General features: G+C 38.5%; 1 protein-coding gene across 1 annotated transcript in view; it reads left to right on the top strand.

Moving 5' to 3' along the window:
* The first annotated feature begins 7,380 nt into the window (after window positions 1–7,380).
* Window positions 7,381–27,198, top strand: part of CCNB3 (cyclin B3) — a 61,954-nt gene continuing 42,136 nt past the window's right edge. Inside the window, exons 1-6 of the mRNA XM_047076250.1 lie at window positions 7,381–7,501; window positions 9,802–9,888; window positions 14,893–15,023; window positions 21,279–24,192; window positions 25,101–25,196; window positions 26,443–26,535. Of these exons, the coding sequence (XP_046932206.1) occupies window positions 7,406–7,501; window positions 9,802–9,888; window positions 14,893–15,023; window positions 21,279–24,192; window positions 25,101–25,196; window positions 26,443–26,535 (3,417 nt within the window). The 5' untranslated portion in view covers window positions 7,381–7,405. The remainder of the gene's footprint in view (window positions 7,502–9,801; window positions 9,889–14,892; window positions 15,024–21,278; window positions 24,193–25,100; window positions 25,197–26,442; window positions 26,536–27,198) is intronic.

The raw sequence follows: 27,198 nt of genomic DNA on the forward strand, positions 1-27,198 counted from the left end.
AAAAGTTTGGAAATGTCATAATTTTGGTCAATAACTTTTTGTTTTTGTTTTTGTGAAAAGCTGGGAAGAAATAGGAAAAATGAAATGGCTTCTTTTGTAATTTTTATATTGCTATTAGTGGATGGAAATTTTCCTCTCTTAACTAAAGAAGGACTTACAATTTTTTATTTAACATAGTACTTGAAGTCTTAGCTATAGAAATCAGACAAGATATGCTCAACATCACTGATCATCAGGGAAAAGAAAATCAAAGCCACACAGATCTCACTTCACAACCAGTCAGAATGGCTAGTGTCAAAAAAATGACAAGTGTTGGTAAGAATGCGGAGAAAGGGGAACCCTCATGTGCCATTTGTGGGAATGTAAATTGGTACAGCCACTGAGGTTCATCAAAAACTTAAAAATAAAAATATCATATTATCCAATAATTCCACTACTGAGTATTTACCCAAAGTATATGAATACACTGATTTATACCCCTATGTTTATTGCAGCATTATTTACAATAGCCAAGATATGGAAGCAACCTAAGTGTCCATCTGTAGATAAATAAAGAAGATCTTGTATACACATGCACACACAAAACAGAATATTAGTTAGCCATAAAAAAGAATGAGGTCTTGCCATTTATGACAACATGAATGGACCTAGAGGGTACAATGCTAAGTGAAATAAGTCAAAGACAAATACCATATCATTTCATTTATATGTGGAATCTTAAAAACAATACAAATGAACAAATGAAAAAACAGAAATAGACTCATAAAGAGAACAAATTGGTGGTTGCTGGAGGGATGGGCTGGGTGAAATATTCAAAGGGGATTAAGAAGTACAAAATTCCAGTTTTAAAATAAAAAAGTCAGGGAAATCAAAAGTACAGTACAGGGAATATAGTCAATAATATAACCGTGTTGTGTATTGACAGATGGTAACTACAGTTATTATGGTGATCATTGTGTGATGTATGCAATTGTTGAATCACTATATTGTACACCTGAAGTTAATATCACATTGTATGCCACCTATACTTCAATAATAAAAATTAAAGAAAATAAGACTTACAGTGACTTGGGCTAATACTGTATTTCTTCCTTAGTGCATCCCAGCGAGGCACTTGTTCACAATGATTACCCTTAAAAGATACTAATTTGCTTAGTTAACAAATATTTTTAAACCATTTGTCAAGGAGGCAGGTATAGGGTAATGATTATGTGTTTGCCTCTGGAATCATATTGCTTGAATTTAAACCCCAGTCCAGTAACTTATTAGCTGTGTGATCTTGGGAAAGTTACTAAACTTCTCTGTACTCCAAGTTTCTCTTCTGCAAAATGGGGATATTAACACCTCATTGTATTATTGTGAGTCTCAGAACAGCATCAATCTTATAGTAAGCAATTGATAGATATGAACTATTATCAATGCTAATGACTGGAGATAGAGCACAGTGGATATGATCCTTATAGTTATGGGCCTTGCATTCATTTTGTTTTGTTTATTATACATTTTAATTTTTGATTTTTTGGAATTTTTAAAATTGCAATTAAAGTATAGTTGACATATATTAGTTTCAGGTGCATGACATAGTTATTTGGCAGTTATATATATCACAAAGTGCTTATCACAATAAGTGTAGTTACCATCTGCCACCATACAAAGTTATTAAAATATTATTGACTATATTCCCTATGCTGTACTTTTCATCCTCATGACTTATTTATTTTATAACTGGAAGCTTTTACTTCTTAATCCCTTCATTTATTTTCCCATTCCCCTCAACCCCCCACAACTATCAGTTCATTCTATTTATGAATCTGTTTGTTTTTTTATTTGTTCATTTATGGTTTTTAGATTCCACATATAAGTGAAATCATATGGTATTTGTCTTTCTCTGTAAGACTTATTTCACTTAGTGTAATAGTCTTTAAATAAGGACCTTGCATTCTTGAGTGAGGAGATAGGTTAAAAAATTACAAATAGCAGTACTTAGTCTAAAATAAATGTAAGGGGCTGGGATAGTATAAAGGAGTGGGAAGAGAATCCTCCTTTAGATAACATGGTCAGGGGAGGCCTCTTTGAAGAGGGGGCATTTAAGTTGAGACTTGAAGCATCAGAAAAAAACAATTTAAAGAATGGAGGGAAGAATGTTCTAGGCAGTGGGAACATCATGTGCAAAGACTCTGAGGAGAGGGATTTTATTATATGGAAATTTTTGAAAGACATATATGGCTATCACGTAATGAACAAGAAAGAGTGGTATGAGATGAGGTTAATGGTATAGGCAGGACCTTGTAGACCAGAGTAAGGAGTTTGGATTTTATGTTCTGTGGGAAACCACTAAAGCATGAGAGAAAGGGGATATAATTTTTCTTTTTAAAAACGAGTGGTCTTGTAATCTCTAATTCACATTAAAGGAGATCAATATTGTAAAGAGGGAGAGCAGCTTGAAGGCTCATGGCAGTGGTCCAAATGAGAGACCGTGGTGGCAGTGGAGATGAAAAGAAGTGGATGGATGTAAGGTACAGTTTTAAGGTACAGCACTTGCTGAAGGATTGGATGCAGGAAGGTAAGGTTATGGAAGAGAGTTTGAATCAAGGATGATACCCAGGTTTCTGACTTGATTAACAGTTTTGACGTGGTACCATTTTTTGGAATGGGAGACATCGGAAGAAGGGTCAGGTTTGGTAAGTGTTGTGAACATGTTGAATTTGAGGTATCTATCAGACATCCAAGTACAGATGTGGAGTAGTCAGTTGGATTTATGAATCTGGAGTTCAGGGTCAGCTTTTAGATGATGTTTAAAGTCGTGGATCTGGATGAAATAAACTAGGGAGATTAAAAAGAGAAGAAGGTCTGGGATCATGTGAATACTCCACCTTTAATGTAGAAGCTGTGAGATACTAAAAGGAGAATGGGCTGATAATAAAGGCAGGGATGTAGTTTAGTGGTATCTGCTGTATATGCAGGAAGTCCTGGATTTTATCTTTGGTATCTCCATTTACTCTTTGCATCCTTAGAGGATAGGGCAGGGCTATCAATTTTCCAAGTCTTTTGTCAATTACTCATCTATAGTTTTTCTAGCTCCTGGAACAAAGCAGGTGCTCAGTAACTTGAATGAATGAATGAATGAATGAGTAAAATGAATAAGAATATCTGAGTTGTAATACCTGCTTTGCCACAATGTAGGTTTGTGACATTGAGCAGTTAGCAAGTTACAATTTTGTTATCTGTAAAATGGCAATAATAAAGGTACCTCTCTTTTTGGACAGGATTTAAAACAAAAATTTGTAGCAGTTAGCACAGAGCTATTGGTAAATTAATGCTAACTACTATTAGCTCTCTGCACTTTGGGTGCTTATTCATAAAATAGGGGCAATAATTACTGCCCTTCCCTCACAAGGCCATTTGTGAAGCCAGCAGGAGTTAACATTTGACTCTACAAAGGGTTATTAGTATTAATTTTTTAGTTGGTCTGAATCTGCACTATGCAGCCACTCCCTCCCATCCTAGAAGCAGGATTATTTAAAGAAAACGTGTCTTTAAAGAGCCCAGTACTGTGCTGGTCAGGCCTGCCTAGTTCAACCAATTGTATTTGAAACCACGCCCCAATGCGAAGTCTGTTAGCTGCAGAGTTCAATTTAAAAATACCCAGCCCCGCCTCTCCTGGCTGGGGGGAGCACGCGTCCCAACTGTGCACGCTGATTGGCTCCTTCCGGCCAATCACCACTGCGCTTCCTTCTGGGGCTGTAATTTTCAAAATTCGCTACTGGGCAGATTGGAGCCGGCACAGTCCAGGTTGAGAAGGACACGGGTCGCTACAACACGGAGCTCCGTTCATTTCCCGGGCCTCTCCTGGTCTAGGAGTGCGTCCATGATCTTTCCTGTTCTGCCCTCAGTCTCGATGTGAGGTAGGCGTCTTTGGGCTTGTACTGTCCGCTCGAATGTCCGGCCCAGTCGCACGCGGGTTGATGCCTCAGCACCACTTCTGTTCCTGGTTAATACGCTGTCTTCTCTCGCCCGCAAGCGCGGCATCCTTGCCTTGAAACCTTTGTTTTGTTCTGATGTCAGCAGTCTGAGCGAAGTTGGGCAGGAGTGTGTTTTAGAGGATGAGATGGCAAAACGAGTGAGACTAGGTCCTAGCTTTTAGATAGAGTGACCAGTACACATGCCTGAATCAGAGTACATTTACAGAACGTCTTTTCACAAGTGGAAGTGTGGAGGATTAGTTTCACTGACCCTTATTTAAGTCAGAGAATGCTACTTGCAGGATGTCTTTTGAACTACAGGTGGTAGGATATGAAGGAGGATGGAAATGTGTGCTCTCTCCCTTGTTCTCCCTTTGATCTCCACTGGCTGTCTTCTATCCCCTACTCCAACCGCTGCAGCTGGCTTTCCCACTGCTCTCCGCTTTGGTCCACTTAGGATCCTAGAATGTCAGAAGTCAAAGGACCCAGAACAGTGCTTCTTAAACTTTGAAGTGCGTACAACTCACCTAGGGATATTGCTAACTTGCACTTTCAGATTTGGTAGGTCTAGTTTGGGACCTGGGATTTTAAATTGCTAATAAGCTCGCAGGTGATGCTAATGTTGCTGGTCTGTTCAAACCATGGTGAATAGCTAGGAGGTTCTGGTCCCATTGCCTCATTTTTTAAGGTGGGGAGACAAGGCCTAAAGAAAAGAGACTTGCCTAGTGTCATCCAGCCAGCTAGGGGCAAGGTCAGAGTTCTACCCTAGGCATCCTTCACAGCCTGGTACTGCTTTCATGCACACCGTGCTGCATTGTCTCCCCAGTGTCTTGCTGTCTATAAAATGAAGTTGCTGTTGTTTCCTATAGACTGTCTTGATCTACAGTTTTGGAGTCTAAGCACCTGGGCTTCTAAAGGAGCCAATTTGCCCCTGTTTGGGTTTTATCATCAGCCCTGGGATGCTCAGGGGGTCTCCAACACTTATCAGTGTGTATGTAGAGAATATGGAAAGTCTGGAAAGTGGAAAGGATTCTGATTTTCTTGTCCAAGCAAGGCTCCATTCTGTAGGTGGTAGAAGTCGAGAATGTTCTGCAGAATGTCCTTTAATGAAAGCTGTTTTTGGTGGTGCCAAGCCCCTACCCCCTCCTAATGGCAGAGAATACTTAAGTCAGTGTGTGTGTCCCCCAAAGAAAGTGATTAGTGTTCAGGAAAATGAAGGTGGTGTGTGATTTTCATCTGAATAAACTTATTCTCTCAGGCTTAGTTACTCTGTGATGTAATCAACTGAAAGCTTTCTATCCTGTTGACTCCAGGCTATTTATTTCTTTCCCCCTTGAAAGATAAAAGTTTCAGAACATGAATCTTTGGTCGGCCATTAAAAAAATTGTATGAGGTGTGAATAATAATAATAGGGAGGTAAGTGGTTTTCAGACAGTGTGGTTAAGGGTGGGTGCACCCAATTTAGCTTTATTCCTGCTTGGCTGAGTTTTGAGAGATGAGATAGAAAATAGGTTTGGATTTTGGGGGATGAAAAGGAAAATAAGATGCACCACTTACTTTGAGGGCCTACCATGTGTTAGGCTTTGCACATACAAATTTCCTTTTGAGCCATATGATGCTTCTACAAATAAATGGTGGTATTGCTCTATTGCAAGTGAGAAAATTAAGGCTCAAAGATGCTAAGTTGGCTGGTTTAAAAACCCAGTGGCTTCTTTAAAAAATCTTTAGGCTCATTCTGTCTCCTTACACTTCCACATTAAAGCCTTTTGCTTTGGACCATGGACTGTTTTAGAGTGCTTTTGAGTATAATTGGAGAGACTTCATGGTATTTTAAAAAGAGCCCTAGAAAGAGCTGGGTGATCTATGCTGCTTAATAGTTTTGTCCTGGGTAGTAAGTTACTTAACACATCTGGGGCTCTACAGTGGAACGAATTGTATCTGTACTGCGTACCCTTACTGCTTTGTTGTGAGACCAACTGAAGTAATAAATGCGGAGGCACATACTTGTACTGATTTTTCCTGACAAAATGTTTAATACTTCTCCATCCAAAGCAAAACCCAAATCAGCCTTTCTCCTTTCTTAAACCTTCCTCTCAAGCTGCAGTCTTTTCTGCTTCCCTTTCTTAGCAGCCTGGCCCTACCCTAGCATTCAGCCCCTTTCTGACTCTTCCCCAATACACTCTTTGTATCCATGCTCCAGACAACTGGGAAGTCCCTGCACCTGCTGTGCTTGCCATGTGCAAGCCTCTGCCTGCGCTCAGGCTTTCTTTGCCTGCAAAAGCTCCCCAGTCTGCTTGGGATCCCCTTTGTCACTTAAGTCTAGATCATATATAACTTCCTCTATGAAGGCTTCTTCCACCCCTTTATCCCCCCTACAAGATTACTGACTTTCTATTATGTTGCTGTAGTACTTTGTATTTACTCTTATTAAATCATTGCCACATTTTTATGTTACTGTTAGAGCTGTGCATGTGAATACTTATAGGATAAGATGAATGATTTGTGTTTGTATCTCCATTGCCTGAAATACCAGGTACAGAGTGGCGGGTAAGTTTGTTGCATTGCCTTTAGGGTCTCTCTTAGAGGAGCCTATTATTTGTCAAATGCAGTTGAACTTGGAGATTGAATGTGGGTGAGGTTGGAAGGGCAGTTGCATCTGAGTGGGAAAGGTCTCCTGTATATCCAAAAACTGGTTCCTCCTGACAATGCATTTGCTTGTGAGTCACATAAGTGTATCCTAACTATTGAGGACTCACAAAGAACTTTAAGGAATGTAGAATGGGGTCCACCACTGAGATGGGACAAAAATAGGACTCTCCCAAGGGCTGTAATGACGGTTAAATTTTTATGTCAAGTGATTTTTCAATAAGTTAGTTCCTTCTATCATTATCTCATCTTGAATTTTTTTCTTGCCAGGTGTCTGGAACTGGATTACAGTTTCTTCTGATGGAATGCAGTGTTTGAATACTTTGGCCTATCATGTATATGTGTGTGCAGTATATTCTTGTGTCTTCTCTGTAGCATCATTATAATTGCTGTGCCAGGACCCTGTGCCTTTTAAAGAACATTAACCCTTCCAACTGGCTTCCATACTATGTGATCTGTCATGTTCTTGATTGTTTTTAATGCAAAACGTTCATGTGATTTGTTCCCAGTATTCCCAGGCCTAAACTAGGAGGTAGGCCATAGTTCCAGTGCCCACACAGGATGGCAGGCACTGTGCTGGGCTTTTTAGACTGCACAAGGTTAATTATGGTAGAACCAGTATTTGAACCCAGATTTGTCTACTTCAAAGTATGTTTTCTCCTAGAGATGCTAGAGAGAGCTTGGGTATTCTCACGAGTTTCCAGAGAATGCTGTGATGTTTCTGGTGAATGATGTTTTAAAGAGTCGCTTTCTGCTTGCAGCCGTATCTTGGATAGACACTGCTGAATCTGTAAGAGATGCCAGTACCACTACCATCCCGAGGCTCCAAACCTGAGATGAAGAAATCTCAGTCCAGCAACGTTGTGCCCAGCGATCATGGCCAATATGGAAAGGTTAGAGCAAGCCGTCTCTCCCAACAGTGTCTTGAGTAGCTTCTTCCTGTGTTGGCTCAGTCCCTATTCCCACCCCTAATCTTTCTGAATATGTGTTGTTTAATCTGAGAAATTGGGAAGGCATGGTAGCCCTTGTAGTTGAAGAAGACCAGCAAATTAGAACTTGGGTTCTAAGCATGAATTCTACTTTTCCATAAATGCATAGCTAAAATGAAGGACACCCTTCACAACCTTCAAAAGTAAACAGTACTGAGCTCTCATTAATGATCACATCTATACTCTTGGTTTCTGGGAGATGTTCAAAGCACCTTGCCAGGAGGCTGCTTGGTACCTCCTGGGGAGAATATGAAGATTAGATCAACAAATGGATTATTGTGCTTTTTACAGCTATTAAATTTGAATAATGCATCCATTTTGCTTTTGCTGTTTTGACCTTGTGGATAGTTTGACAGTGTCATTCCAACCCTGTGATGTTCTTTGTTCCTCATCATACATATTTTAATCAGAGTTTTACTAACACTGATGAATTGTCATTAAGGGAGTATTTCCTAGAGCAAATATCATTAGGCCAATTTAATTTCCTTGATTGGTTTTCTTGCAGTACAGATAAACATTTTCCAATCATTTTCATTTTTTCGTTTACTAAAATGATTTTCATGGAAGGGCTAAATGTTTTTTTTTTTCATATGTAAATTTGGTAAGAAGGATTTGATACATTGATCAGATTTTTGTCAATATTAGACATTAGAGCTCTGCCATAATGAGTTTTCTTTTGTGGTGGTTATTTTTCCAAATCCAACTTTCTTGGGGCACATTTTGTAAATCTACATTTTATTGAGTTCAGTTTCACTTGTGAATTTTATTTGAGGCTGATTGTTTCTACTGGTAATATTAAATGGGAATTGGGACAATTTATTTCTTAGCTAATTTGTGAGATTTGTGTAACCACGAAATATTTTAGTTTTGCTAATTATTTCCACTAGGATTATTTATCAAGAACTAAATAAAAGACTAATAGTTTTCTGATTTCCAAGCTTAATCAATTAGAAAGCAGAAGTAATTCTTCTCTTTCAGGATTGCTTTGCTGTACTAGATGGGTCTATTGTGTTTTTAATCCAATTCTTTAAACTTCTGATCACTTATTGTGTCATGTACTAACTTTTCACGGCCTAGATGAGGAACAGAGCAAATAAATGGCGCGACCCTAATGTTCTGCTTCCCATTATAACAGCTCTCTGATATAAGTAGGGCACGGTTCTCATTTCATAAAGGAAATTTGAGACTTAGGAGACATTTACCAAATAAAAATTGTTAGGGAGCAGAAGAGTCCTACGGTATAATTCATCCTAACCTCTAGCCCCATGGAGATGGCCTTATTCACATGGGAGTTGAGTAAGGCATGGTAAACAATAGCTAGAAAGAAAGCCACCTCTGCTCCAAAATATCCACCTCTCCTTCCTTCTACTAACCCTCATTCATATACACTAACAAATTAGAGGTTAATATGGATTACCAAACTCCTTTCTCAAAATACAAAATTTGGAGTATAGAGATTACTTAAAAAAATAACAAAATTAAATCATGAAAATGTATACTTAAAAAATTCAGAATTTTCTTTATGAGGCTTAAAATCATATTGGGCTATATTATTTAAAAATATGATTTATGTACACTTAAGTTTATACAGACTTTTTAAAACATGTATTTTCTTATTTGATCTTCAAATAAGGAAGTTTATCATTCCAGTTATACTGATAAGAAAACTGAGGCTGAGAGATTACGTGAGTTGTCCAATGTCAATAGCTAGTAGAGAGGCGATCCTAGACCAGGATCTAGAGATAATGTGTTATTGTCCGTATTGGGAATGTTTTAAATACTTAACATAAGAGACACTTATTTGTTAAACTATTGAACTAATTTGCTTGAGAGCATCCATATTAAAGGAATGACTGGGAGTAGCTGGGTGGTGGTGGTGATTGATAATCTTAGATTGGATAACCGTAAAGATCAGAGAACTAAGAGGGAAAACTAGCTTTACTAAGCTATTTTGCTCATTCTAAGAGTTACACTAAAGGTCATCGTCATAGCCTTGTCCCTGTCATCAGTGATTACCTCCTTCAGGGACTCTAAGCATCAGCGAGTGCCAAAATTTCATTTTGTTGTAGTTCACTAGGGTTTATTCTATATATCCTTGGTTGCTTGGAGATTCTGGAGCTTCCCCCTGAGCTCTAAAGATGATCCAAAGTCCCTGAAAAGTGTTCATGATTGGATATACTTATTTGTCTCTTTTACTTTTTTAGAGAAGGGAGAATTACCAAGCAAAGATATCTTCATTTTCACCTAAGAGACCACGCAAAAAGAGATCAGCTTTTGAAGATCTCACCAACGTGAGTATGCTACTTCAATCCTCTGCTGTGGTTTGCTAAGGCTTAGATAACCTCTTCCTTAAGGGACCTTTTTGGTTTGCCAGACCCTGACCCTCTCTAGAGTGTCGAGAGCCAATTTTATTTGGAATGGATGACCCAATTTCAGAAACTGCAGGAGCTATTCTGTTGATGCATACCATCTGGAATAATTGGTTGAGCTGTCTGGAAGCAGCAGACAGTGATTATCAGATGTGAAATTGTAGATAAATATAAAAACTATGGAATCTTGCATTTAGATAAAATCCAGAGGTGGCTCAGCTAGCTGCCTAGGCCTTGGAAGTAAGTATCTTGATGGAGTCATTGTCGTTCGGGGAAGTATTTATCAATTCAAATACTATGGGCAGTTAGTACAGTAGTTTTTTTCTGTTGTGTAGAACTGTTCTCAGCCATAACATCTTTGGCTCCTGGCATTAAATTCCAGCAGCAGCCCATTCATAGTGACCTCAAAAAAATGTGCCCCGACGTACAGAACCATTGAGGACTGCAGTTCCATGATCTATCTGGTCTTCAATTATGGAGATTGAGAAACTCAATTTTGATGAGAATTGTTGAGTTCACTTCCAAGTTACCTCCCTCCTGGTGTTATTAAGTAGCAAAATCCAGAATTGATAGTTAAGATGTTACTAATTGAATGTAGAATTGGGCCAAAGGTAATCTTTGGTCTTAGAAAATAATAACTGATGACAAGTGAGTGCTTACCATGTGCCAGGCACTATTCTAAGCACTTTTTCCAGTATCAATTCACTTAATCCTCATTTATTTCTATGAGGTAGATACCATAATTATGTATACAGATTAGGATTTGCCCAATGTTGCTTTTTAAGCCTGTTTTATCTAGGATACAGAGAACCCTGCCCTCCATAATAAAGTGTCCTTCTGTGACTACCAGAATACATCTACTAGACAATATTTTACTCCCTTGAGCAAGATTGGATAAGTATTGGCAAAGTTCTCTCTTTTGGATCTCTCCTCTTTAGGTATTATGTGACCACCTTTGTACTAGTATAGTCTTTTTCCCACGCAGATTGCAACATATATAATTAGGTTATGACTTTCTGAATAATTTCAGATTGACTGTTGATTGGTTGAAAGAGACCCTTCCCACACAGACCTATAGGGTTAGATTTGTTTCCTGACTTATTTAGCCATGGATCTAGAAACTTAGCTGAAATAAGATAGCTACACAAATCAGAAGCGGATGCAGCCCATGTTAGTGTGGCTTCTCTTGACCCCCAGAGTCTCTGATGGGAGAGCAGTTATGACAATGTGCAAAGCAAGGTCTTACAGCATATGAGAAAATTTCTGGCTGTGTGTCAGTCGTTTTTTTTTCCTCCGTGAAGTTTATACTGCAATTAATAAAGAACAAACACGAATAAACAAATAGAAAAGAAATCATCCAGGATCCTTCTGGGTCTCCAACTGATGCACTATCTATTAGGCCACATCCTTATATAGGGTTGGAGTGGGAGAAGCAAGGCATCTCTCAGCAGTAGCTCTACCCCTAGCTTTCCAGAAACTCAGAAAGCAGAATTCCCCTTTGCATATAAGTTCTGAAGATTCAATTTGGTCACCTTGAATAGTCTTTGGTACTTGCCAGAGGAAGTTCCATCATTACAATGTGCCTAAACCATTCCTATGTCTGAGCTCATCTATTTGAGGAGTGAGGGCTCCTTTCTCTCAGAATTTTGGGGATTCCCTATATGATTATTTGCTTCTTTCTGTCTGTATTACTAAGTCTCCATGTCCACACATCTATCTTTTCCTCAGCATTCACCAGTGAGGTCCTGGCCTGCCAAAGGAATCTATCTGTTGTAATTAATCTGCTGTATTTTTCTTTTCCTCTTTATCATTCAAGCATGGGAAGGACTTTTGATATGTAAGAACTGGTCCTAAGCTAGTAGACAGGGAGATAGGGTCTGTATCCACATTTACCTAAATGATTTTGTGTCAGTAGGACACAATTTTCGTATTTTTTTAATGAAACAATTGTAAGGAAGTGCAGATTAAGGTCCCCTTGAGCTGAAATCTGAGAATATTAGTGCTTTGAACTTTCACATATGGCAGGTAGAGAGTTTCACCCTAAGTGTTGGGGTCTCCACCTCTCTTCTGCCAAGAATACATTTCTTTTCTAATACTGAATCTCGGTTGCACATATAGGGAGTTTGTAAAACTTTAGGTAAGAAGTTAAAATGAAAATAGTGCCAAGTTATTTGAGGATCAGAGTTGGATGACTTGGGGACCTAAGAAAGAATTCCCTATTGAATTGTGGTTGCTTATTATGATCTGATGATACAAAGGCATATTTTTTAATATTTCATTTGGAAATAAGTTCAAGTTTACAAAAAGTTGCAAAAATACAAAGTAGTACAAATAATATACATATACCCTTCACCTGGTTTAACCTATAGTTAACATTTTATCCCATTTGCTTATATACATCATGGTCCTTTACCCCTAAGTACTTTAGTGTATAGTTCCTCAGAGAAATTGTATTGTATAACCACAGTACTATTAACAACTTTATAGATTTACATTGATATATTTTTATGTCATCTATTCATATTCCAATTTTTTTCAGTTGACCTTATAAGGTCAATGTTATAAGTATTTTTACCCTCCAGTAAAAGATCCAGTGTAGTATCATTTACTTGTTGTGTCTCTAGCTGTTTTTAATCTGGAACATTTCCATAGCCTTTCTTTGTTTTTCATCGACATTACCATTTTTTGAAGAATACAGTCCCACCTAGACACCTTTTTAAAAATAGAACATTCCTCATTTTGTGTTTGTCTGATGCTTCTATGTGACTAGATTGATATTATACATACTTGGCTGGGGTACTGTGTAGGTGATGTTCTGTCCTTAGGATATCACATCTGGAGGCACATGATGTCCATCTGTCCCTCACTGGTGATAGTCAAGATGTTGTCTGGGGAAATTTATTTAACATGGGGCTTTGGGGAGCTCCAGTCAAGATGTTGTCTGGCTTCCCACTGTGTAATTACTATTTATAATTTTTCCTCTTGCAACTAATATGTGGTCTGTGGGACACACTCTTAAGAGCCTGCAAATAACCTGCTCTACATAAAAATTTTCCCCTAGATTTAACATCCATTGATGATTTTTGTCTAAACCAAATCTTTATGCTGATTTTTCCAGCTATAGCACTCACTTCACATTTACCAGTCTGCCCTTGGTATTCTATTAAAGTGTGAGCCTTCCCTCCTTCCCTGTTTATTTATTATTAGTGTGGACTTATAAATTCCCATTTTTTCAGTGGTTTATTGTTCGTTATTGTACTTAATTATTTTGGTGCTCAAATTGTCCCAGATTTGGCCAGTAGAGTTCCCCTCAATCTGACTGCTGTGTCTTTGTGACATATTCTCATAAATTAAAAAAAAAAATTCTTAATGTTTATTTTTGAGAGAGAGAATGAGAATGAGTGGGGGAGGGGCAGAGAGAGAGGGGGAGAGAGAGAGAGAATACCAAGTAGGCTTCACGCTGCCAGCACAGAGCCCAATGCAAAGCTCAAACTCACAAACCATGAGATCATGGCCTGAGCTCAAATCAAGAGTTAGATGATTAACTGACTGAGCCATCCAGGCACCCCATCTCAGAAATTTTTTGAGCCTCTTCTTTCCAGCATAGCAAGATGTTCTAGGTTCCTCTTGCATCTGCTTTATCTCAGCCCTGGAGTCAACCATTTCTCCAAAGAACTCTGGTTCCTTTTAGTGGGGAATGGTATTAGAGACCAAGATCTCAGTGCTAAGTGTGCTACTGGAGCACCTACTTTTTCTGCCCTTTCAGCAGACAGAACTAGGAAATATCTGCATATGCCTATGCATGCACACATATGTGTACTTAAACATACATACACATATATCTGTATACACAGATGCACACACATGTATACATATACCTATATACTCAGATGTATATACATACACCTATTTAAGAAATCATGGATTTGGAAAGTTCCTATTCCAATACACAGGGATTTTTCTTGCATTCCCTAATCCATATTTGTATTTTCTTTCTCCTACAGTGAGAACTCTTGTAACCAAGGACATCAACACATTTACTCAATACTATAACCCATCTAAAAGGGTATCAAAATTACTTCATTCATACCACCATAATAAACCTGTTAAAAATATTTCCAGCTTTATTTGCAATGTTCTTTGCCACCCCACAAACCCATCCTGACTGAAGATGTGTATCTTAAGGGTATATAGTCTAATACTGTGTTTACTTGGATTAGTTGTTGTATTTTCTTCTGTTTTCTTTTTTCTTTTTCCCTTAATGTGGTTATGGCATTTATTTGGAATACAATTATGTTCAGTTTGTTTCATTTTAAAGGCACAACTTTTAAATTTATTTTTACTGAAAATATTCACAGTCTCATGATCTCTTTTGTTTAATAGAATTAGTCATGATTAGAGTTTATGGTGGAGTTCCCCAAAGCCCCATGTTAAATAAATTTCCCCTCAATGAGATGGGATAGATGTATTGCAGGTAGTGTTGTGGCAGAGGTCTACCTGAAAAGCTAGTTGATTTTGGTATACCCAGGCAGCCAAGCCAGTTATATTACCTTTTTCTCCCTCTGAACATCTTATGGAGTCAAAGTGGAATATGATATTAACAAAACATCTTTCTGGGAATTTGACAGCCAGTATGCCTGACATGGAGATTAGAACTACATTTTTTGTATCTTGGAATCATTTAAGGCTGCTATTTAGCTAATATTTAGCAGTACTATTGTACTGCTAGCTTCTGCTGTGATTAGTTGGCACCAGTACCGTACTGGTTGTGAGATGTTTCGATTATTACTCTTGGGAATACCCAAACAAGGTGGGGATGTGAGTCAAAATTTTCCTATAAGAGCTACCTATTAGATAATTTGTGGTTCTCCAGATTTCCTTGCTTCCTTCTTCCCCTGCCCACCCCCACCTCATTTTTTTTCACAGGCTTCCCAAATTCAACCTGCCCAGCTCAAGAAGGAAGCCAGTAAGGAGTTTGTTAAAGATGTTTCCAAGAAGATAAAAGGGAACACACCTGCTCTTGGGTTGGCCAAAAACAATGAGATGAATATGGAAAGGTGAGTAAGAAGTGACTCTGATGGCATTGTTTTAGATGGTAAAGGAGAGTATGTGACATCATTTGACCTCCTTTTGTCCCCCATTGAGACATATTTAGTGTGCCACAGTGGTGATTATACATTAACCCCTGGGTGCTGAGGTAGGCCCAGCTGTGGTTGCTGAAGTGTTATAGGCCTCTTCTCTCCTTTCATGGCGTGTGCATATTGAAAGAGCTGTTGTCATTGGGAAGTTTGCCAAAAGATCTTGGGCTCATCTTTTCTCTCTTTTAGTAATTAAGTTCCTGTTTGAGCTAGTCTATTATTGAGAGTATGGTGGCAACTTTTCAGGGGATACTCAGACACTGGTTGATAGTTTGCCAATCTGCTTATCTCATTAGAAGCTTTTGGGAGAGGCTTGTTCCTTGTTACTGGAGAGAAATTGCTCTCTCTCTCTAGGCCCAAAACATTTGTATTCCAGATGTTACAGGGAACTGTTCATAGGTTTTGCAAGTAGGTATGAGTATTCTTATTTGGGATAGAAAGAGGATTTACCCCTAGAAAAACTTTTATTAGAAGAAGAGTTAGAAAGTGGAGTGAGGCCTTAGAAAGTGGAGTGAGTTAGAAAGTGGAGGAGACCTCTCCTCATCCCAGTGGGAATTACTTTCAGGAAAGAAGAGAATAAATTAGCTGAACAGATACAGCAGGCCTAAGCATGAGTTCCAAAGGGTAAGAGAAAAAGCTTGGGTAACTCCAGAAAATTAACATGTTAGGTCCATGAGTCACTTTTTCTAATTACCTAGGAGAAAGAAATCAAACCAGATTAGTATTTATTCCTACTTAGTTTCTTGCTGAAATGAAATTCCTGGGATTTCTATGTGTATTTTGACTTTAATTCCCTGCATTATTTTCTCCTGAATTTCTTTTATAAGTCTAACTTTAGCAGAGAAATCCTCACAAAATACCATAAACATTCTTGCCTTCACTTAGGGTTCAGTGGAATGGACCTTAATAATAGCACTAGAGCTAGTAGCTGACATTTATTGAGAGCTCACTATAATCACATTTTATTCTAAGTGAGGTTTTTTTTTGCTAACTTCTATATTGAGATATAATTTACATGCTATATAGTTCACCCATTTAATGTGTATAGTTCAAAAGCTTTCAGTATATTTGAAATTATGCAGCCATCACTGCAGTGAATTTTAGAACATTTTAATCAATCCAAAAAAACCACCCCAAAACCCTGTATCTTTAGCTGTCACCTCTCAGTTCCCCCATCCTCCCCAGATCTAGGTAATCACTAATATACTTTCCGTTTCCATAGATTTGTTTATTCTGGAAATTTTGTATAAATGGAATTATACAACGTGTGGTATTATGTGTCTACCTTTTTTCATTTAGCATAGTGTTTTCAAGGTTTATCCATGTTGTTTCGGGTGTCAGTACTTCATTCCTTTTATGGACCAGCAATATTCCATTGTATGAATATACTGTACTTTTCTTATCCATTCTTCAGTTGATGGGCATTGGGTTGCTTTGACCTTTTGGTTATTGTGAATAGTGTGGTTATGAGCATTTGTATACAAGTTTTTGTTTGAACACCTATTTTCAGTTATTTTGTATATATACCTAGGAATGTAATTGTTGGGTCATATGGTAATTCTATGGTGAACTCAGTGAGGAACTGCCAAACTGTATTCCATTGTGGTTGCATTAGTTTACATTCCTACCAGCACTGTATGAGGGTTTCCAATTTTCCACATCCTTGCCAACCCTTACTATTTTTTTTTATTATGGCTGTCCTAGTAGGTGTGAAGTGATACCTCACTGTGGTTTAGATTGGCATTTTTCTGATGATGATTGATGTTGAGCATCTTTCATGTACTTATTGGCCACTTGTATACTTTTTTGGAGGATTGTCTACTCAGATCCTCTGCCCATTTATTTTTTTTAGATTTTTTTAATGTTTATTTTTGAGAGAGAGAGACACACACACAGAGCACGAGTGGGGGAGGGGCAGAGAGCGAGGGAGACACAGAATCTGAAGCAGGCTCCAGGCTCTGAGCTGACAGCACAGAGCCCGATGTGGGACTCGAACCCATGAACCATGAAATCATGACATGAACTGAAATCGGACACTTAACCGACTGAGCCATACAGGTGCCCCTGATCCTTTGCCCATTAAAAAAAAAATTGGTTGTTGAGCTTTTCGTTATTGAGTTGTAAGAGTTCTTTATATTTTCTAGATGCAAGTCCCTGATGAGATACGTAATTTACAAATATTTTCATTTATTCTATGGGTTGTCTTTTTACTTTCTTGTTCATATCCTTTGATGCACAAAATTTTTTAATTTTGATGAAGTCCAGTTTATTTTCTCCTTTGTTGCTTATGCTTTTGGTCTCCTATCTAAGAGCTCATTGCCAAATCTGAGGTTACAAAGATTTAAGATTATCTTTTCAGAGTTTTCAAGCTTTAGCTCTTAGGATTTTTATTCCTTTTTGAGTTAATTTTTGTTGGTAGTGTATGTTAGGGATCTAACTTTATTTTTTTTGCATGTGGATATCCAGTTGTCCCAGCACTATTTGTTAAAAAGACTACTCTTTCTTTACCTAATTATCTTGGCATCCTTGTCAAAAATCAAATGACTGTAAATATTAGTGTTTATTTCTGAACTCTGTTTTATTCCATTGATCTACATGTCTATCATTATGCCAGTATCACACTGTCTTGATTCTTGTTGTTCTGTAGTATGTTTTGAAATTGGGAAGTGTGATTCCTCCAACTTTGTTCTTCTTTTTCAAGATTGTTTTGTTTTTCTGGGTTCCTTGCAATTACTTATAAATTTTAGAATCAGCTTGTCCATTTCCACTAATAAGCCAGCTGGGATTCTAATAGAAGTTGCCTTGAACTTGTAAATCAATTTGGGGAGTATTACCATCTTAATAATACTAAGTCCTCCAACCCACAAACATGGGATGTCTTTTCACTTATTTAGATCTTTAATTTCTTTCAACATTTTTGTAGTTTTCAGAGTATGAGTTTTGTACTTCTTTTGTTAAATTTATTTGTAAGCATTTTATTCTTCTTGACATTATTGCAAATAGAATTATTTTCGTAATTTCATTTTCATATTGTTCATTGCAAAGATATAGATATATGTATGATTTTGGTATATTGATCTTGTATCATGGAACCTTGCTGAACTTATATATTAGTTCTAATAGTTTTTATGTGGACTCCTAGGATTTTCTCTGTATAAATCATGTCATCTGCTAATACACATAGTTTTACTTCTTCCTTTCCAATCTGGTTGCCTTTTATTTTCTTGCCCTGGCTAGGACCTCTAGTACTTTGTTGAATAGAAATGTCAATAGTGGACATCCTTGTCTTCTAATAATTGGGTGACCAACTTATTCTGGTTTTCATAGGATTTGCCCAATTTTAATACTGAAAGTCTTGCATCCCAGGAACCCTCTCAGTCACAGACAAAGACCATTGTTCACGCTATCAAGAAAGCCTACTCTGATCACCCCAGACTTATGGTATCATAGATACTCAATATTTATTTCCCATGCCAATGTTTCTTAAGAAATGGACTTGGAGAGGCAAATAAGAGCCAGGTCACCAGGACCTTGCAGATCTTGGCAAAGAGTTTGGAATTTATTCAGAGAATAGAGGGGTTTAGTCCTAAAGTGTCAGCAGTGCTATATGAGTTATCTACTGCTACCTGACCAATCCCCCATCCCCTAAAGAAGAGTTGGATATCCTTGTCTTTTGCTTGATCTTAAGGGGAAAGCATCAGTCTCTCACCGTTAAGTCTGATGTTAGCTTTGGGTTTTTCGTAGATGCCCTTTATCAAGTTGAGGAATCTCCTTTATATTCCTAGTCTGTTGAGTACTTTTATCATGAAAGGGTGTTGTATTTTGTCAAATGATTTTTCTGGATCTATTGAGATTATCATGGGGCTTTTGTTTTTTATTCCGTTAATATGGCTTAATCCATGAATTGATTTCTGGATGTTAAACTAATATTGCAGTCCTGGGACAAATCCCATTTGGTGTATAATCCTTTTACGTGTTGCTGGATTTAGTTTGCTAGTATTTTGTGGATGTTTTTGCACCTATATTTATAAGAAATATCAGACTATACTTTTCTTGAGATGTCTTTGTTTTGGTATAAGAGTAATATTAGCTTCCTAGAATGAGTTGGGACCTGTTCTCATATCTTCTATTTCTTGGGGTTGTTCATGAAGAACTGGTATTCTTCTTTAGATGTTTGGTAGAATTCACCAGTGAAACCATCTGGGTTTGGACTTTTCTTTGTGGGTAGTTTTCAATTATTAATTCAGTGTTTTTTAAAAAAAAATTTTTAATGTTTTATTCTTGAGAGAAATAGAGAGAGAGGGAGAGAGTGAGCGAGCGAGCATGAGCCAGGGAAGTGAGAGAGTGAGAGAGGGACACAGAATCCGAAGCAGACTCCAGGCTCTGAACTGTCAGCACAGAGCCCCATGCGGGGCTCGAAATCACAAACCATGAGATCATGACCTGAGACAAAGTTGGACACTTAACTGACTGAGCCACCCAGGCACCCCTATTAATTCAGTGTTTTTACTTGTTATAGGTCTATTCATACTTCCTATTTTCTTTTTAAGTCAGTTTTGCTGGTTTGTGTCTTCTTAGGAATTTGTCCATTTCATCTAAACTATCTGATTTGTTGGCATACAGTTGTTTCAAACAGTTTTTTGTTTTACATGTTTTTATTGCATATTAAGTAGATCTTCACAGCAACCCTACAAAGGAGGTAATATGATTCTCATGGTATGGGTTAAAAAAGTGAAGCACAGACAATCAACTTGCCCAAGGTCACCCAGCTAGTAAGTGGAGGAGCCAGGATTTGAATTCAGGCAGTCTAGCCAGAATGCATACTTTTAATCATAACTAGATTATCTGAAGACTACATTTAAAAATTCTCATCAGGAGGGACCTGGAATCTATCTGGCCATGTGGAACCTCTCGAAACACTTTCTTTTTTAAAACAATATAGTGGTTTTTAAATTATAGTCATAGAGTTGTACAGCCATCACCACTATCTAATTTTAGAACTTTTCAACACCCCCACCCCAAAGAAACTTGAACCCATTAGCAGTCCCTTTCCTTTGCCAGTCCCCCTTTCTAGTCTCCTCTCTACCCCTTTCCAGCCATAGTCAACCACAAATATGCTTTCCTTTATGGATATACCTCTATGGGTATGTCTATTCTGGATATTTCATATAAGTGGAATCATATGGTATCTAGTCTTTTGGAGAGACTTATTTTTGTTCAGATTGATGATTGAATTCTGCAATTCTCTTTTATTCTGATTTCGAGTCTTCCAGTGATTTGGTCATGAAATCCTGTTTAGAACAAAGCTTTGAGTCTGACACATGTGAACAAATGTCTATTTTGGTTTTTTTATTATCTCCACTGGGAAAGTATCTCATGAATAGCCTAGGTTGAAGGGGATGTGGTTAAATACCACCAATGTTAGTTAATGGACATTTGGGCTCTTTCCATAATTTGGCTATTGTTGATAGTGCTTCTGTAAAAATTGGGGTGCATTTGCCCCTGTGAATCAGCATTTTTGTATCCTTTGGATAAATTCCTAGTAGTGCAATCACTGGCTTCTGCTCCTGAAGCGAAGACAACACTGTATGTTAACTAACTTGAAAAAAATTAATAAAAACATAATGTAAAATAAAATATTCTGTAGTTCAAACTTAAAAAAAAAGACACCACCAATATTAAGTGCCAGCCCACCTTTCTCTTATAAGCCTTCATAAACCTCTCATAAGCTTCTCTCTTATAATTCTCTCATAAGCCTTCAAACAATATTAATTTCAGCCTGCATTTTGCCAGATGCCTGATGCTGATAGACAAAAATAAATGCAGCTAGTGAGGGAGACTGATACTATATAGCATATAACTCGTACAATGTGGTAAGTATTATAATAAAGACTTTGTATGTAAATAAAGTAAATAAGTCATATATAGGAAAACATAACATGGATTTTCAGAGAAATTTTTCAGAAAAGTGTGAGAACCTAGACCATAGAACTATACAATATGCTACCTAGTTGGTTCAGTATGGTACCCATTGTTTTTTACCTTTTAATCTGTCTCTTGATGTTGAAGCCCTTTCCCCTTCTATACCTTTTGTAACTGCAGCAACAAAATGAGATGGTAGGTGAAGATTCTAGGAACTACATTCTTCTTACCCAGGCATTGTGTCTTTTACAGTTATGAGCTGGAACCTTTGCCAGTAGTGGTCTCTACTACCTTGGTACCAAACGTGGAGATATCGACCATCTCCAAAACAACCACTACTGAAGAGGCTTCGTTTTTCAAAAAGCAAATAATTTTAGAAGAGGAACCCAGTACTGAGGACACAACCCTCATCAAGAGGTCATTATCTTTAAGGAAGTCCACAAATCAGGGGGAGGTATCCCTCATGAAGAAGCCACCATCTTTACAGGAGGAGGCTGATAGTAGTGATGAATTTGCTGTAGAGCTAATGAATTTTGGGAAGAAGAATAAAACTGAGGAGGAAGCCATCACCAAAGGAACATTATCCTTAAAGAAGATGTGCACATATCAGGGGGACTTGGCTTTGCAGGACATCAGTGTTGAAGAGGATTCCTTCTTTATGGAGCCAATGAACTTTAGAAAGAAGCCTAGAACAGAGGAGGCAACGCCCACCAAGAAGGTGATATCTTCAAGGAAGAAGAAGTATACCACTCAGGGGAAGATGTCCCATATGAAGAAACCACTAGTATTGCAGGAGACCAACTCTGAAGAGGAGTCACTCATTAAGGAGACACTGGCTTTCAAGAAGAAACCTGTCAAGGAGGCAATCCTCACCTTGAGGCCATTATCTTTAAAGAAGAAGTGTACTACTTTGGGGAAGATGACTCACTCGAAAAAGCCACTAGAATTGCAGAAGGCCACCTCTGGAGAGAAGGCACTCATTAAGGAGCCATTGTATTTTAAAGAGAAACCTACCACTAGGGAGGAGTCTCTCTTCCAGGAACCCTCTGTATTGCAAGAGAAGCACACCACTGATGAGAAGGAGGTCCTCTTGAAGAAGCCACAAGCATTGCAGGAGAAAAAAGACAGTAAGGATACACTTCTTATGGAGCCAATGTCTCTTAGGAAGAAACATACTACTGAGGAGGCAAACTCCACTAAGAAGCCATTACCTGTAAAGAAGTGTACCATTCAGAGGAAGATGTACCACTTGAGGAAGCCACTAAAATCGCAAAAGACCACCTCTGGAGAAAAGTCATTTATTAAAGAGCCACTGTCTTTCAAGAAGAAGCCTACCACTGATAAGTCCCTTTTCCAAGACCCGTCCATGTTGCAAGAGAAGCACACCTCTCAGGAGGAGATGTCCATCTTGAAGAAGTCATTGACCTTGCAAAAGACTCCAACTGAGGAGGAGTCACTTTTAAAGGAGACTTTGGCTTTTAAGAAGAAATGTACCATCAAGGAGGCAACTCCCACCAAGAAGCTATTTTCTTTAAAGAAGAAAAAGTGTACTACTCAGGTTAAGATGTCCTGCTTGAAGAAGCCACTAGTATTGCAGACCACCTCTGGAGAGAAGTCACTGATTAAGGAGCCATTGCCATTTAAAAAGAAGCCTACCACTGAGGAGGAGTCTCCCTTCAAGGAATCCTCTGTCTTACAAGAGAAGCACACCACTCAGGGGGAGGTGGCTCTCTTGAAGAAGCCATGGTCATTGCAGGAGAATATCGATGGTGAAGATGAATTTCTTATGCAACCAGTTTCCTTTAGGAAGAAACATAGCAGAAATGAGGCAGTCTCCACCAAGGAGCCTTTATCTTTAAAGAAGAAAAAGTGTGCCACTCAAATAACGATGTCCATGTGCAAAGAACTGTTGGACTTGCCGAGTATGATTGGCAAAGATAAAGATTCCTTCTGTATGGAGCCAGTGTCACTTAGGAAGAAGTCTTCAACTGAGGAGGCAGTCCTTACCAAGACACCTTTATCTTTAAAGAAAAAGCAAATCACTCAGGGGAAGGTGTTCCTCTTAAAGAAGCCACTGGTCTCAGAGAATACCACCTCTGAAGAAGAGTCATCCTTTAAGAATCTATTGACCTTTCATAGAAAGTCTATAACTGAAGAGGAGTTCCTCTTCCAGGATCCATCTACACTGGAAGAGAAGCACACCACTCTGCAGGAGGTGTCGCTCTCAACTAAGCCATTGGCCTTGGCAGGAAAGACCACCACTGAAGAAGAATCCTATATTAATGAACCATTGGCCTTAGAGGAGAAGCCTACAACTGAGGGGGAATTCCTCTCTCAGGATCCATTTTCACTGCATGTTAAACCTACCAACAAAGATGAGTCCCTCTTCTGGAAGGCTTTGGGCTTGCAGAAGAAGACTGATACCAAAGATTACTCTTTGAAGAAGCTGTTTGCTTTGCAGGAGAAAAGCACTACTGAAGAGGAATCCCTTTTAAATAAAACATTGGTTCTGAAGAAGGAGCTCTCTACTGAGGTGACAACAATAAGCATTGAGAAGCAATTATCTTTAAAGAAGAAACTCACTGCTCAGGGGGAGGTGTTCCTCTTGAAGAAGCAGTTGGCCTTGCAAGAGAATATCACCAATGAAGAATCCCTTATTAAGCATCCACTGGATTTTCAGGAGCCCAGAATTGAGGAGACCATCCTAAGGGAGTCCTTGGCCTTGCAGGATAATCCCACAATTGAGGAAGAAGCTACCCTGAGGGAGCCCTCGGCCTTGCAGGAGAAGCCCAGCATTGAGAAGACCATCCTAAGGGAGTCCTTGGCCATACAGGAGAAGCCTACTCTCAATGAGACATTCCATTTCAAGGAGATATGTGCCTTGAATGAGAAATCCACCACTGATAAGGAGTTGTCCCTGAAGGAGCCACTGGCCTTGCAAGAGAATCCCATCCACAAGGAAGACACCTTTCTCGAAGATTTCTTGATCCTCCAAGTTGAAACCAGCTCACATGTGTCCAGCACTGCCCCCGAATCCAGAATAGGCATGTCCAGCAATGCTACCATGTCCAGTGTGGGCAAGTTCAGTACTACAAACAAGTCCAGTGCTTGTGAATCCAGTTCTAATAGACCTTTCTCACCTTGGAGCAAGAGTTCACAGAAGGAGGTATTGTGTTCTCTTCCTTCTTAAATTAGATAATGTGTTCTTTGTTATCCTGTAGGTGGCTGTCAGTAAAGAGATTTTTTTGCCTTCCTAAGCGATTGATCTGTATATAGTAAGCTATAGTAAATAAAGTTAGCCTTGTGGGATCTCTTGACTTTCCAATTGACATAGAAATACACCCAAACAATTAGAAAGTATTTATTCCAAGAATACCCACAAGGATCTGGAATGTGTGTGTGTGTGTGTGTGTGTGTGTGTGTGTGTGTGTGTGTATGTATGTATATATAAAACTGGTCTTTACAGTAGTGGTTAGCCAATTTCCTTCAGGAAATTGCCTTTCTTAGTAATTGCAATCTGCATTTACAGTGGGCTCCAGTCAAAGATGGGTAAAGTCCACAGAGGTATTTCCCAAGGAAAATGGTATTTAAGTTGTAAATTGGAAGGATGAAGGGATGAGATTTGGCAAGCAGGAGGAGAAATACCTTTCTTGTAGGCAAAACAACCTGGGTAAATGTGTAGATGGGAGGAAAAGGCTACCAAGAAAATGAATTGGGTTAGATCAAAGCATTGGGACAAAACAAGTGACCTAAGAAGACAGGCAACATAAGTTGAAATAGTAAAATAAAAGTGTTTTTATTGGAGAGTCTTGGACTTACCATTTTATAAAAATGGTGTCTAGTTGCTAGGGCAGAGTAGACATGTACAAGGAGGACTAAACATTTCTTGGTCAGTTAGCAGTATGAGTATTGAAGGACCAAGCAGTGCTCTGTTATGGCCCAGGATATATAAGGCTTTAGGAAACTTAGCAGAAGATGACAGTGGGAATAAAGGAGTATATCATTTATGTGTATGTGCTAAGCCTTCCTTGGAATCTTTCTCCTCCTAATGTCTTTTTGGTGATTTCCAAGCAGATGACCCCATTGGAGGATATTGACAAGAACCATAATGATCCATTTTTCAACTCAATATATGCCAAGGATATCTTCAGTTACATGAAGGAGAGAGAGGTATGTAGGTGGCTGTTGGAGAAGAAGGATTTCTAGGTCTCATTTTCTCATCACTCCATCCTTCAAATGCAAGTTTAAGGGGAGGTAATGATGATTAAAATAACAACAGCGACAACTGACATTTACTAGTAACTTATTATAAGTTAGACATTATGCTAAGGGATTTATACACATTATCTTGTTTAATTGTCCCAGTAACTCCATGATAGCAGGTATTATTACCCCCTTTTTGTAGATTGGAGAAACTGCTCAGAATCACATAACTAGTATATGGTAGAGCTAGGATATGGGCTGAAGTCTGATTACTTTGAAGACCGTAAGCCTGCACCTGTAATTGTTAAGGAGACAGTCTCAGACACAGAAATAGTAGTCTCTTTCTGGGCGGCTGCTCTTAGCAATCTTTTCCTTTCTCTATCCAAGTTTCTGGCATCATATGTAAAATCATTCTCCAGCCTGGTGAAGTTTTCTTCCTCCTTTGAAATCTGCCAGTCTGCTTGACCACTAAAATTCATTGATTTCCCAATTTTCTTCTCTCTCTCTCTCAATGGAACAGATGGGGCCAAGATTACCTACCAACCAGCTAACAATTTTAGCAGGCCATACATAAAAGGGAGGATGAATATCTTGTCTTTTCTCTAGAGATGTAATGTTTGATTAACTGACTCCAGATCCTTCACTTTTTCTAGTATATCTTGGAGGAAGTAAGAGATAACTTTGTTATACTACAAGTGTGGGCCTTAGCTCAGCACTGTCAGTTTCACTTGGGATCTTGTTAGAAATGCAGAAACCTAGCCCTACCCCAGACCTTCTAAATTGGCATGGGAATTTTAAAGATCCCAAATGGTACACATGTTAAAGTTTGAGAAGCACTGCTCTACATAGTGTGGGATTGTGCATTGGATTGAATTGCAAAGAAGGGGCAAAACCTCTTTGGTATTTTTCTATAGTCATAGGCCTATTCCTGCCCATATTCCATATACATCCTGGACTCCTCATTATCCACCCTGACACTTGAATATGATGTGCATCCATTTCCCAAGGATAACTAGAACTCATCTGGAAAAAGATACTTTGATCTGCCCCTATCTGATACCAGCTGAAAATAATGAGGTAGAACTGTGAAGAAATTAATTATGTTATTATAATTTATTTTTCTGAGAAATGAGTTGCAGTATTTTTTCTAAGTTACCATTTTTGAACCAAAAGAAGTGCTTATTTGTTAATATTTCTTTTTTATTGCTGCCAGGAAAAGTTCATACTTACAAAATACATGCACAGGCAGACTGACATCAGCAGTTGCATGAGGGCCATTCTTGTGGACTGGTTGGTAGAGGTGCAGGTAAGCCTGACAACTGCTGCTTTAAGGGGCTGCTCTTCTCTTTATTGATCATTCAACATCACCAGATGCCAAGCATGGTAAAACTTTTCTGGGTGTACAGAGCTGAGTAAGCCATGGTTCCTGCCTTCAGGGAGCTTATGATCTAGGGGACAAGATAAGATATGCAGACAGATAAGTATGATAAAAAGTAGAATACCCTAAGTACTATAAGAATGTTATATATAAGATACTGTGAGAACCCAGTAGAAGGAGAGACTATTTCTAGAAAAGGCAATGATGGTATGGTAGTTTAATCATTCTCAAAATTTTGTAAAAGTCTATCTAGTAATTTGGTTAGAGGTAAGTGAGAAAGTCTTTCAAGCTTCGGGTGGGATCAGGAAGGACAGTGTGGCAGACATGGCAGAACTAGACATGGCAGTAGCTGTTTGTGCAGGGTTGATGTTGAGGCAATACTGCCATGAATACTTAATTACCACTTTACACTAAGGAAGGATAGTCCAGAGAAGTACCTGGCACATAGTGGAATATCAGTAAGTATTTCTTGAATTAATGGAATTGAATGACTTGCTGTGGAGTTTGTGAGGAATTACAAGGCATAGGTTATTCCCAGAAGAGTCTTGACTATGTAATTGGGAAGAAAAGGTCATATAGTTTAATATCCTT

Source organism: Lynx rufus, unplaced genomic scaffold (genome assembly GCF_022079265.1).
Source record: "Lynx rufus isolate CCGP_SWC_20201006 ecotype Redwood Valley unplaced genomic scaffold, mLynRuf1.p SCAF_14, whole genome shotgun sequence".
Lineage (NCBI taxonomy): Eukaryota > Metazoa > Chordata > Mammalia > Carnivora > Felidae > Lynx > Lynx rufus.